At 38.0% G+C, this 13,767-nt stretch overlaps 1 protein-coding gene across 5 annotated transcripts in view; it reads left to right on the top strand.

Moving 5' to 3' along the window:
- Window positions 1-13,767, top strand: part of APP (amyloid beta precursor protein) — a 261,228-nt gene that overhangs the window by 227,595 nt on the left and 19,866 nt on the right. For all 5 annotated transcript variants that reach the window (XM_063097075.1, XM_063096987.1, XM_063096914.1 and 2 more), the window contains one exon: window positions 7,850-8,071. In XM_063097075.1, coding sequence (XP_062953145.1) covers window positions 7,850-8,071 — 222 coding nt within the window. The remainder of the gene's footprint in view (window positions 1-7,849; window positions 8,072-13,767) is intronic.

Here is a 13,767-nt window from a genome sequence, read left to right as displayed (position 1 = left end):
TATATAAACTTGCTTTCTAGTCTGTACCTCAGGTTCCTGAGAACCCAGTCAGGACTGAGACACCCTAAACTAGCTGGAAATAAGATCAGGGCATGGCACAAATTCCACAAGTAAATATGAAAACAGGAACCTTTTAATCTGCTTTTAGATGCCAGGGAGACTGACTAACTTTAATCGTCATTTCTAACTGATGACATTGGTAGACCTAAGTTGTTTGATCTATGATGTTCGAAAGCCAAAAGAAAATGTGTCTTAAATGAAAAGGGATTTCTTCCATACCCTCAGTCTAAGCCAGACAAGTGATATTTCTGGAATATTTTCACAAGTTATATGCATCCTTGTTTGTGTCTCCTCCAGGGACAGTTTATTGCCATGAGGGGACAAAACATGCCCCGTTTAGAAATCTGTGGCCAGGAAACTACCAAACAGAAATAAACCCAGAGTTAGACATGGAATCCGAATTTTTACTCTGGGAGATTTTCAAGATGGATAGAATGACTAAAAATAAGAGGACTGGCCTAATTTTCTGGAGGTCAAGATAAAAACTAGATTTGTGGGGCAGCATGACTTTGTGATAATATGTCTATCGAGTTTTCCCCAAGTTGGAAATTGTGGCCATGTCGTACAGGGCTGTTTCAGTCTCAGCTGTTGAAGTATACTAGTGACCATCCTACGTCATGAATGAAAAAGGATATTTGTGTTGATTGAGTCTTCAGAATCAGTCCACCGTTCAACCCTTTAAACAGCTCAAAAGCAAAAGGAGTCTAAATTATTTTAAATTTAACTCAGAGTTGGTGACACCTAATGGTGCTTCATGTAGCTATCATGTTCATGCTAGTCTTTCTAAAAAAGGAAGTCTAAAGAAGTGGGAGGGAGTGTTCAGAGGGGAAATCACTGAGGATGGACTGTCAAAACAGAAGTGAAAAGTGGGCCTCAGTTAGAAGAGGGAGCTTTGTGTGGCTGTGCAACCAGGAATCACCTGGCTTTTCAGCTGGGCTCTGCCATCCAGGAGCGCTGTGACCTTGGACTACAACTTTACCTTCTTTTACCTGGGTTCTTTACATGGGGGGGGGGAAGACACTATTGAAGTCATCCCTATCAAAAATTTTTAAATATTTGAAAACCAGGGTGCTTGTGATGATAGATGTGTTTACACTTCTATAATATTAATTACTAATCAAAGTTAAATAGCCATGTCCTCTATGAAATGGAATTGTTCCTGGAATAGTGAGGAAGTTTCACCAGGAATCGGGATAGTTGTGTTCAGATTCCAGTTCTGCCACCTGCTAGTTTTAAATCTACTTCTCAGGATGAATGTCAGTTCTCAGAACTATCAATGGGGGGTGGTAATCCTACTATAAAGATTGTCGTGGGTATCAGATGAGCTGATGAGTATGAAAAGGCCACAGAAATGGAAGTTGTCATGAGTAGAGTCGATCTCATGTTATTAAGGTGTCATGGCATGGCACATTTTCTCCACTATATGGCTGTGATATCACAGTGTATATAGCCATAGCATATACACTAATCAAAACATCCTGACGATGTGCAGAAATCACTTGAAGACCACATAGAATCTCAAAATCAGCATTCCAAACAGCTTCTGCTCCACTGAACCACAGGCAAGTCCATACTTAGAAGTAAATTTATTCACCAACTAGGGCTGGTCTCTAAAATCATCTTCAGTAGTGGGGGCGCTACTCTTTTTTGGGAAGAGCCCAGCAATATAGCGTGTCCCCTGATGCCCTCTATGCTTTTAAGTACATTCTTTTTTTCAGAGTCTGCATAACACTAACCTGTTTCCTGAATATTTCCCTGTTCTTGCTGGTATGTGACTTCCTGCCTAACAGATGGTCTGGTGAAGAAGGAAATCCATGACCAGTCTTATCCTTGCTATGACTTTCTGGTTCAGAAACATGCCCCTGAATGATAGCTTCAAGGCAACAGTGTGTTGGGTTCTAAGAACATGACTTTAAGGTGTTCTGCGGTAAGGTTGCCTCTGACAATATTGTTCTTGTTCACACTCATCTAACATACCTAGTTTTGTTTTTGTGCTTTGCTTTGGGGCTGTTTTGTCTTTTATGGAAGGATAACAGGCCACTGTGTAACAGTGGTGCCTTTGTACAACTCCGTGGCTGTGGTCAGCTTGGTAGAGAATAGGTCTTTTCATGATCATGGTATCTCCCCTGCCAGGTAAGTGTGAGAATAGGTCTTTTCAGACTGTAACATGCATGAGAGTCACCATAACATGCAGTTTTTGATTCCCTAGATCTAGCTGAGACACAAGATTCTGCATTTCTAATAAGACCCCAGAGGACACGCTTGTAGCAAGAGTATAGATAACAGGATTCAAAGTGAAGAAACTGCAGAGACCATCCTACCAATCTCGCCTGATTTTGTGGGTGAGGAACACAGGCCTTAGGGAGTTTCACAGGCCATGGAGACATTAAATATAATAGACGGCATAGCAGTTATATGCTAAGCAAAGAATCGGACATGCACAGAACTGTGATTGGAAAATTAAATTCGATCTCATAGTCCTGGTATGGGCAAAATGCCTGGAATGGACATCAGCTGATTTATAGTGGAGCTTCTTGATAGGGAAAAATTACGTCTCTTTTATAAATAACTTGTAGCTGCGGGAGTGGGCATTGTGTAGTGTGTAGGGGTGTGATCCTCTGTCCTTTCAGGCAGATGCGTAAGTAAGTAAATATTTATTTAAAAGATAAGAATTGGTCATATGAGGAACCCCTGTGAGATAAGATTTTAAAGACATTTTTTCAGGGGGGAGAAGATGAAGATAGATATTTTTTCACCAGGAACCAGAAGAATGAGAAAATATAAAAAGTAACACCTTAAAAGCCATATTTTACAGGGAAAAGGCTGAGGTGGCACTTCCTTTATATGAAGAAAATATTCTTTCTCACCCCATATGTGCTTATTGTATGGAAGAGATCATTTAATAATTATAACTGAAGATTTTAAAAGAGAAATGATTGATTTAATATCTATAAACTTTATTTTCTTGAAACCTAAAATATGGCCATTAAATCTTTAGGAGTTTGGCTAGTGGATTAATAATTAAAAGAAGAATATTAGATGAAATATCTACAATTAACCAATTTCCCATTTATCAGCTTTTTTATTTATGAGACCTTTTCTCTCAAAATGAACGATCATGGATGTCTATTGCCTTTACAAAAACAAAATAGCCACTTGAAGATGTAATTGCTATTATATCTTTTAATGTTGCTTCCTTTAAAATATTTTAAATAGTTTCGCTTGTTTGCTATAAGTATACCTGATATACAACTTCAAAGCATTTTTAAAAGATAAAGGTGATGGGGCTCATGATGTGTTTCATATTTGAGATTAAATACCACTCTTACTGCTTAAACCATAGGTTAAATATTACCATCACTGAACTCAGGTAAATATTTCCACTTTTAACTGCAAGGCTCAAGTGCCTGGGTATTGTAGAAGATATTTGACTCCAGAGGTAACTGCTATAATAAAAAATAGCTTTTAAGAAGAAAAAGTCTTGCGGGGGAAAGGAGCATAGTCTCTTAGTTTAATACAGCACTTGGCAAAAAAGATCCTTAAAACCTTTGAAAATCCCCAGTATAGGCCATCAAAGCATTGTAATAAAATATCAAATTAATTCAGATAAAAGGATTATCCATCAGGGCCACCAACCTAGTAGAAGTGTCGTTTATGTGTGATTAGTCTCACCACAGAAGGCAAGGATAAAGTTCCACTCAGAATGAACAATGAAATAGTCATATTTGCCTCTAGATATTTTGTCACAGGCACACTGCACAGTGCCAGTGTGTTAGCCGTTGGCAAAATCCTGAGCCCTTAATAATGTCAGGAGGTAGCTGGTGCCTTAGACACTTTGTGATCACAAAATTGAATCCTGTTCCAACTAATGGTAACCCATCATGTCTATCCTCTTTTTTCCCCTTAAAACCATACTGACTTCATTGTTCCAAAGGATAAAGCCAGGAAATTTGAAATTTCCTTTGTTAAAATAAGATAGAAACATGGATTTCTCGTATTCTGTACCAAAAAAAGAAAAAGCTAAGTGCTTTTTAGTCTGCTAAAAATGTAACTTTTCTTGAATCTCTCTTTCTCTTAAATTTTCTGAAAATGAGTATAATAAACCAGGAAAATTAGCCACCAGAGGGCTCAACATTCTGGTGGACATTTGGAGGATATCTTCTGCCAGCAGTATAAGAGGTAAAAGACAGAAAGGGATGCCTCAATTTACCTCAATCTGAAGTGCCCTAGATATTCTATAAAGTACAAATGGAAGATTTTCCACTATGGTAATTCCCTACTCTGCTGCCAGGGGCTAAATGGGTAAAGGACCCCCTCCTGCTATTCATGCCTGGGAAATGCTTATGTGAGAGAGAGAAGCAATAACCATTCCATAGGGTTAGTGGTGATCAAGTCAGCTTACAATCCCACAAGAGTGGAAGACATTACTAAAGACACTGGGACACAGTTATGCTGATAATGTCTGGTTTCTCCATTTACTCTGTAAATGAGCAATCTGATGACAAGAGGAAGAGTGAGCCCCTCTTCTGATACTGTGAGAGGCTGAAATAAGTAGAGGCTAAATATGGAGAGGTTGGTGTTGTGCACCCAAGACTTGGATTTCAGCACTGATGCTTTTACTGGCCGTGGAATCTTGGAGAGATTGGTTCATCTCTCCTAGCCTTAGTTTCCTGCCCGATAAGGATAATAATACTTGCCTTGAGAAGAGAGTCACAAGGGAGGGGGCGTTTGAGCTGAGCTTTAAAGAGTTCATATAGTTTAGATAAGCAGAGATGTGCTTCCCAGGTAGCAGGCACAGAGAATAGAGGTGGGATATCACAATGGGATAACCCAAGCCCTTCAGCCTGACAGAGATGTGGTATAGATGGCAAGGAGCTGTGAGCCTTATGGCTAGAACTATTGGGTGGGCCCAGATCATGAAGCACCTTTAGCATGTAGGAAAGGAGTTGGGGTTAATTCAGTAGAAAATGAGGACCCACTGAAATTGGGAAGAGCCATTCTTCAGTGTCAACAAAAGATACAGCGAACAGAGAAGAATAAAAATTAGGGAGAACCATGTCTTCGTTTGTGCTGCTATAACAGAATACCTGGGACTGGGTAATAGAAATTTATTTATTATAGTTCTGGAAGCTTGAGTTCAAGATCAAGATGCCAGCAGGGGTGGCATCTGGTGAGGGCCCCTGTCTCTTTGGTTTCAAAATGGCTCCTTGTCAATGCCTCCTCCAGAGGGAACAAACCCTGCGTCATCACATGGCAGAAGAGCAGAAAAGGGCCTACAGTAGTTCCCTCCTGCCCTGTATAAGGCACTAATCCATTCATGGAGCTGGAGACACCCTGACTTAATCACTTCCCAGCAGGCCCACTTCTTATTACCATCACAATGGGGATTAAGTTTTAACACGTCAACATCGTGGGCCATGCATACCATGGCAAGCAGTGAAGAGACAATCACAATTATCCAGGCAAAAAATAATGTTGTTCCTAACGGTGGGGGACAGATGTGGAAAAGCAAGTAAAAAATAGATGAAAGTATTCTGAAATGGAATTAAAAAGTAGTGGCAGTAGTGTAAGTGTGGGACACAAAGAAATGCAGGGTCATGGATGGTTCTGAAGGCTTCATGCCTGCGCCTGGGAGAATGCTCTGCCGTGATTAGATGACAGGAAGGCAGGAGGGAGAGCAGGGAACCTTGAGTGCAGTTTTGTACCTACTAAGTTTATGGATCAGGAGGTTGGTCTAAGCTATTATACCTACCAAACTTGAAAATATATAAATTAGAGTGGGAGGGACAAGTTGATGCTGGGAAATACATTTTAGGTCCATCATTAGAGTTTCAAGAGCGGAAGGGATTTCCAAAGGGGAGAATTGTAGAAAAGAGATTGAAAGAAGAAAATGATAAGTGCGACAAAATTAGAAAAGGGCAAAGTTACTCAGAGATGTTATGGGGAAGATGCTCTGTGCTTTGTATGTCAGACAGTGTAAAAAATTCCAGATGTAAGGGGACAGTGAGTGATAGGAAATACACAAAGATACCACGAACAACATGGCCCCAAGTGGTGCCAAGAGCTATCCTGCTGCTGAACATCATTCTCTCTCAAGATGAAGGTATAAGCACCAATTATTACTCCAGAATATCCTCTCTGTAGAACAATAAGAGCTTAACAGTCACTAGCATAAGATTTATATAAAAGAATTATCGATTTAATTTATTAATCAGACATTGGCAAAGTTATTAGCCACTACCTGTGACTCTGTAAGACATGAAAAGCTGGAGAAAGTATAATGGGGGCCTTTTCTCTCTATGGGAAAGGTCATTGCAAGCTTTAAGTATTGAATTTTAGAATGGTGCCACAGCAAATAGGTATATAACTCAAATTAGACTTCAAAAGGACTGATTTGCTTGGGATTCCATCATCTATAATAATTTCTTTCAATGAAACTGACTCCATGGAAGGATATTAATTGCATGCCATAATGCTTTTTCTTTAAATTGTTTTAATGGATATATTTGAATAGAATTTTAATTTTTCAGATAAAATTTTTTGTTAACTAAAAAGAAAATTTGAAGGATGATAGTAAAATGTTACAAGTCAAATTTAAGTCTTGGTTTTATTTTCTTCATTTCCTCCAGCAATAATACTAACCAGTGATTGGTTTAAAATGTATAATGCAGTAAACTCTTAACATAGGTATGAATGGAAAATTAGATAATCTGATTAGTCAAGTATTATTGTTAATAGCACATATATTATCTCTGGGTCTCTAATTTAAAAAATATATATATATATGACACAGAAAAACCTGGTGAATCATTAGTAACGTAAGAGATTCACAAATCCTGTGCTACCCTGTAGTCGTCTTTTAAAGCACTAGTTACACTTGTTACAAGGTTATATTCTAGGCTCTTTTTTCCAGTAAAAGTGCATTTTAATAACAAAATGTATGATTTGAGGATTCTCACTAGACTAGCAGAACTTCAAATAAGTCAGTAATGTTCCATAAAGTTAACTTCTGTTTAGTCATTTTTGAGAAGGAGGATACTGACAGCAGCTTTTGAAAAAGAGAAGCTTCAGAGAAGACAGGCGGGAAGGACATTTGGTACCCGGTCACATGAAAGATGTTGGGAGGCAGAGACAGCCCAGAGCTTCACATCTGCAGGGTGTATCTGGAAGGGGCAAGGTGACTGTTTCTTTGTTGCCTCCAAACATAGATCATGCAGCACAAGAAGAGCATTTGGAGAATCCCAATAGTTTTTTCAAGGTGAAAAGATAAGAACTGTTTGAGAATGGAGCAGGCTGCTCAGCCATTAATGCTTTTCTTATCCTCGCAAGTGTTCAAGGAAAGCCTGGAGAATCACTGGTTATGTCCTTCCGCTTCAGAAAGATTGTACCTTGCCTGCTGCCCACTTGCCTCAAATGTGACACCAAAGCACTCTGTTTATTCCTCTGTGATCACCGTGTACTAGAGAAACATGTCAGAGGAGAAAATGTCAGTTTAGCTCCTGGGGACTTTCACATCTGGGAGGAGTGGTGCCGCAGTTCAGAGCATCAGCAGCCTGTCATTCCCTCCGGGCTCCAATCCTGCTGGGGTATTTGCTAGCTGCGACTTTGCATAGGTGGCTTAACTTCCGTTTGCCTCAGTTTTCACGTCTGTAAGATGCAGATGATAGCGGTACCCACACCGTGGCTCTAAATGAGTTAAAGTCGTGCCTGGCTGACAGTTAGTGGCAGCTGCAGCTGCTGTTGTGGTTGTCATCATTACTCACCAAAGGGATGGTTTGATTTTGTTTAGATGAACTGCTTCAGAAAGAGCAAAACTACTCAGATGATGTCTTGGCCAACATGATCAGTGAACCAAGAATCAGTTATGGGAATGATGCTCTGATGCCATCTTTGACCGAAACGAAAACCACCGTGGAGCTTCTGCCGGTGAATGGAGAATTCAGCCTGGATGATCTCCAGCCATGGCATCCTTTTGGGGTCGACTCTGTGCCGGCCAATACAGAAAACGAAGGTGAGAGACGGGGTGGGGAGGGGAGTGTTCTTGTAGATACACATGTATGTGTGCATGGTATCTTTTTATGTTCTTGCATGGTGATTTTTTTTTTAATGTAGTAATAAATATTTTTATTTCAATTTTATCTTGATGAAGAAGTAAATATTAGAAGCTACTATATAATCATTGAAATAATACTATATTCGTGTAATTTATTTTTTTATAATTTTTATGCTACAAAGCAAGTAAACTGATATTTGGAAAAGATGGCAGCCCCATTGTATAGGTGGCAAAACACAATGAAAGTGGTTACATAGAACCACTTTCAAGTAAAAGGCATATTGTTTCACAAATATCCAGGTTTATATTCTGGAGAGTATCATTCTTGGAGTTACCACTGCTATAAAAAGGGGGTTCGCAGTATACTATTTAAGAGACAATTCTTCGTATGTAAAACATATGACAATAACATTCTTCTGATTTTTTCTCATTCTCTTAATATAAAACGATATATTTTATAATAATAAAAGTGGCTACATAAAGAGCATGTACTATGTGCCATATGTTCTTTTAATCACTGTTTTTCAAGGGAGGAAATTGAAGGACCAGGAGACCAAGTTCTTGAGTGGTGATTTTTTATAGGAATTTTAAAAAATACTTTCTCACTGAGAAATATTTTGTTTCCTCTGGAATGGAAGAAACAATATTCAACTTGTTTTTATGAGCTAGTGGCCTAAAATGCCCACGTTGGAAGAAAAGAGACAGGTGGTGAAATTAAGAAAATCACAGTCTACCAGCAGAGAGAGTTGTTTTGATGGGGCCTGTGTAAATGGGGATTTGACAGGCACCAAAGTAGTCTTTATTGGCTATTTATTTGTACCTGAAATTTCAGATTAATATTTAAATGTTAAAGGCAACGATAGAGAACCACATATAAATAAAATGTAATTTTGCTTAAGATTTAAATAACTTTGTGTTTAGAAAGTTAAATTTGTCATCTTTTTGGAAAAAAAAAAAAGAAAGTTAAATTTAAGGCACCAGTCAACATTAAGGAGCATGTTGGTCTAAATGTTTTTTCCTATGATTGTTCACAGAAGTAAGATTTCTCTCTATCATTTAATTTATGCAATAGATGATGTACTTTCACAGGGATTTTTTAGTAGAAATATCTAGAAGAGAGTTTGCTTTATCATTTTTACATGTTCAGAAGTATAAAACTACAAACACATGAACACCTTGATTTCTAGTTATTAACATATTTTTCAAGAACACAACAGGATTTTAAAAACTTATGATTTTCTTTCTTGAAATAGCAAACTTTGATGGTGGTTTCATATTTGCAATATGATTACCTCAAAAAATGCAATCAGTGTACTCCTCAGACTACATTTAAATCCAATATTAGACCTTAAGTGCAGTGGACAAAGTTTTTTTGTAAAAGAACCATTGCAGAAAATGTTTATATAGACTGCCTTCACAGTGTGAGTTATCGCCCCAAATTTGTTTCCTTAATTTGAAAAGAGCACCTTCTAGGAATACTGACAGATACGAATAGCAGTGTTCTTTATGACATGAAAATAATTGACTTCACCATTTATAAAAATAATTCTTAATCATGTAGAGGAAAAATTTTAAAAACATTCAGTTATCAAAGACTTGGTAACTTCCTTACTAAATTGTGTTATTACTAGAGTGCTTGTTGTGTTGTTTTTTGTATAGGTAGACACATTTTGGCCATTTAAAATCCTCACCACTCAGATTCTAATGAGAATTTTTTGTGAAAAATGTCCTATCTCATTTTGCAAATTGAATAGTTGTAACACCAGCCCTGGGAGAGAGAGAGAGAGAGACACACACGCGCGCGCGCGCTTCTGGATCCTTGACTAAGACGCAGCTGTTACATTGCCGAGGCTTCATCAAAAGAGCTGCTGTTCTCCTTTAATAAGGATCTGCTATTGATAAACAGTGAAATCTTATATAACAGTATTGGTAGGCAAAAGTACTTAAGATCTCAGAGTTCTGAGTTGTGGTTCTCTTCATTATCAGACCCAGCACCCCCTTTTATAACAAATATTTTGAAAAAACCTTCTCAATGATCAATCTTTAAATAAAATTGACTAACAAGGTTTGGGGGAAAAAATCAATATAATGGACATAATTGATAATATGTATTTCACTGTGAAAGTGCTCAGGTCCAATGGCTAGTGGGAACAATGGCATAGCCAGGTGTTGGCCACCCGCCCCCCTTGGATGGGGCAAAGTTAGATGCAGACTTATACAGGGGGTTGTTTCATTGATCCAGGTTCTGTGAGCAACAGAAGCGTCAGTGATGTGATTTTCCAAAATAGTGAATAATTCTTGGGAAAGCTGTAGATTAAATAATCTTCCCTCAATTTACCCAGTGGTGTGCTCCTAAAATATCCAGGTTACATTAAGAACTGTGCAGAAGTGCTTATGTTTATATATATAATTGAGTTAGGTTCTGGATTCTCATTGGCACAAACATACATATGTCCAGTGAGGAATTAGAAAACCATATAGAGTGCAGGAAATTTTACTCATTGGGATTGCCTTGTTCACAGCATCTAACATCTCTCTCTCCATCCACAAAAAGTCCTCCCTCTCGCCAGTCTTTGTGACAGCCAAACACTTCAAAATTCCCCACCATCCTGTGGGATAGTACTACCCCACACTCCTGAAGAAGGATCTGAGTTTAAATTCCAGCTCTGCTGTGTGATTATGGGCTAGTTATTTAGCCTCTCTGGCTGTTTTCTAGTCTGTAAAATAAGGTTGATAATTTCTAACTCAGAGATATGGTGTGAGCATTAAATGAGCAGGTATGAAAAGCTCTTAGCAAAGTGCCTGGAACATAGTAAATGTTCAGTGATAGCTTTTTTTTTTTTTCCCAAATGGAACCAGGATCTTATTAGAAAGACTTTATCAGCCAGTCTCAAGATGAGTCACCATATGGCCTGAACAGTGTATTCTTAAAATAAATGAATATAACAGACCATGTACTGATACAGTCCTAAAGTCATACCTCTTCTCCCCTCTCCATCTCCCACTCCCCAGAAACTTGTTCCTTGTTAATCTTTCTTTTTACAGACATGGGCTTGCACACAGAGCTATTGAAAATATCTAAAATTCTCAAAGGATTTTCTTTCATTGTTCATGCAGTCCTTATCATCATAGCTTCAAATGCTTACCAAAAATTTATTGTTTTTCTAAAGAACAATCGGTCAAGTTCAGAGGAAGCTTGGATGCCCAGCATTCTTTTAATTTATATTAAAAAGATAAGCTTATCATAGACACCATTTTCCAACATCATAGGCTCTTGAACAGCTGTGATTTGCCTTAAGGAGTTCTGATTCATTGGTTTTTGAATCCACAAAATCTAAATGAATGGCAAAACTAACATGAAGCTATTGTTATAGAACTATTCTCATGGCTCTAAAACGATCTGCCTGAAAGCATTTGTGTTAATAGCATTTGTGTTTGTTCTGCTTCTCCATAACTGCCTGAGGCAGCCAGCCACACAAAGATCAACATAACCTGCAGTAGCCACCAGTTGTGGTCAACAGTCAACCTCTTTGTAAATAATACTGTTAATATTTTTAAAGAGACACAGCAGTTCTTATAAGACTGTATGTATTTTCAGAGTGAAGCTGCCTTCTGGTTTATTTTTAATTAATCATAAGAAGCAATGATGAAACCAATTTAAGTGGTGCAATTGATATTAAATAAGTAATGCATTTTATTAAACCTGTAAACCAGTCCTTTTCAACCTCTCCAATCTGCATAAAACTGGTTTCCTGCTGATTCCTCATTACCTTAGGCCTGGTGGAGAGGTTGTGCAAGGTGGTACTAGCTTAGAATGGGTCTATTACAAGGAACACTAGAACTAACAAACAAAAATCTCAAGAGTTTCAATCATTCTGTTTCTGTCCTCTTGTAGGGAAGGATTTGATTCAGAGCTGCTGAGAGCAGAGGAGTCACATATTTTTGCTTACGTTTTCTTTTAACTCTTAAAGATAATCTATTTCTTGTGTTTAATTAACTAAACAGCCAATGTAAAATGTTTTGAACACTGTATTGATGAAGTTACTTTCTGGTTCAGTAGTAATGGTCCATTTGAAAAATTAGAAAGTATTTGCAATAGATTGGGAAATAACGCACTATTTTGTCTTGTCGATGTGTATTCTTTTTGTGCAATGATGTTATCATTACCTTTAGAAAAAGCTTCTGATAACTGCTCACCGAACTCAAGAGCTACTTATTTTTTGAGCATTAACTCATACTAAATCAGCCTCAAAGTGTTAAAGCAGGCTAGGGTTTAAGCCACTGAAACTATTATTGTTTAATCTTCCTAAAAAATATAAAAGGGTTTTTTTACTGTTTCAAATCATATACACCCATTTTTTTAAAAAAGGCAGAAAAATTCATAGGAATAATCTCCTCACTCGGAAATAACTAATAATAGCATTTTGTGGTAATGTCTTTCAGGCTTTTTTCTATGCACATCTGATGCTTTTTAATATTCACTTAAGTAATTGTGGAATAGTGCTTTATCGTGTGTAAGTTTCTTTCGCATAAGTGCGCACTTTTGAGACCTGGTGGAAAAAAACCCTATTTACTTGTAACAAAACTGAGCTTCAGAAAGAATGATTTGCCCAAGATAACAGAGAACAAGGGTGCATTAGCAGTAGACTATAGGACTACCAGCTCTTTAGCCTGCATCTAAACTACAGATACCGCTGCATCCCCCTGAGTCAAATATACATTTTCTTTCTTTTTGGGGGGTGGTTGGCCTGTACAGGGATTGAACGCTGGTCCTTAGTATATTTTCTAAAAACTTAACTGTTGATGTCCACGACCACTTCAAGTTACTTGTTTGCTCTTGTGAGTGTGGTTTGATGTATTTTTGCAACTGATGCCCCATTTCGGGCCATTGTCACGAGGAAATTCTCAAAAAGTGCCATGATCCTTCAACTAACTCCATTTTACAAGGAGTCCTAAAGTTACTCACTACATGTTGTGACAGATGGGATAAAAGATGAAATATAGAGAAATCATACCTTATTCTTGAAATGTATTTGTGAGTTGCAGGAAGAAGTAAGTATGTCTTATTCTAATGCACAAATGAAGAGAGTGGCCGTCCTTGCAGCTATGGTCATTATAGATTATTTAATAATAGGATATATAATAAATGCAGTTTTACAGTAGTTGGGAGTTTCTGAAACAAGCTTGAAAAATTACTTGTTCCTCACTACAATTAGAAGATACAGATGTTATTATTTCTATTTCTATATGGAGAAATAGCCTCAGAAGTGGTTTTCTGCCCAAGGTCACAGACATTGCAAATGTGGGGCCTGGGTTAGGCTGCCTTCCCCTCCTTTCTGCTCCACTATGCTGCTGATTTCTACGTGAGAAAGGACTGAACCACTTTCCTCTTTTTTATTTCATCAAATGTCCTACTGCTCCCAAAAATATTTTTTATATGTTTTGAAGACTCGGCTTGTTGCCACTGTCTTCCCCCTCACTGTTCCTGTCAACGTGTAACATCCAGAATCAATTTGGGCTTAGAATCCCGCCTTTGAATGCCTGGCCTATGTGCATCAGTCAGCTGTATGGTTTTATTAGAGTTGCCAGAAGCCATCGCACCCAGCACACCTTGTCTCCCATCGACACCTGTGCTCTTTTTCTTCCCTTCTCAC

Source organism: Cynocephalus volans, chromosome 1 (genome assembly GCF_027409185.1).
Source record: "Cynocephalus volans isolate mCynVol1 chromosome 1, mCynVol1.pri, whole genome shotgun sequence".
Classification (NCBI taxonomy): Eukaryota; Metazoa; Chordata; class Mammalia; order Dermoptera; family Cynocephalidae; genus Cynocephalus; species Cynocephalus volans.
Note: the sequence above shows the minus strand (reverse complement) of the source record. Positions and strands in the feature narration are given on the sequence as shown.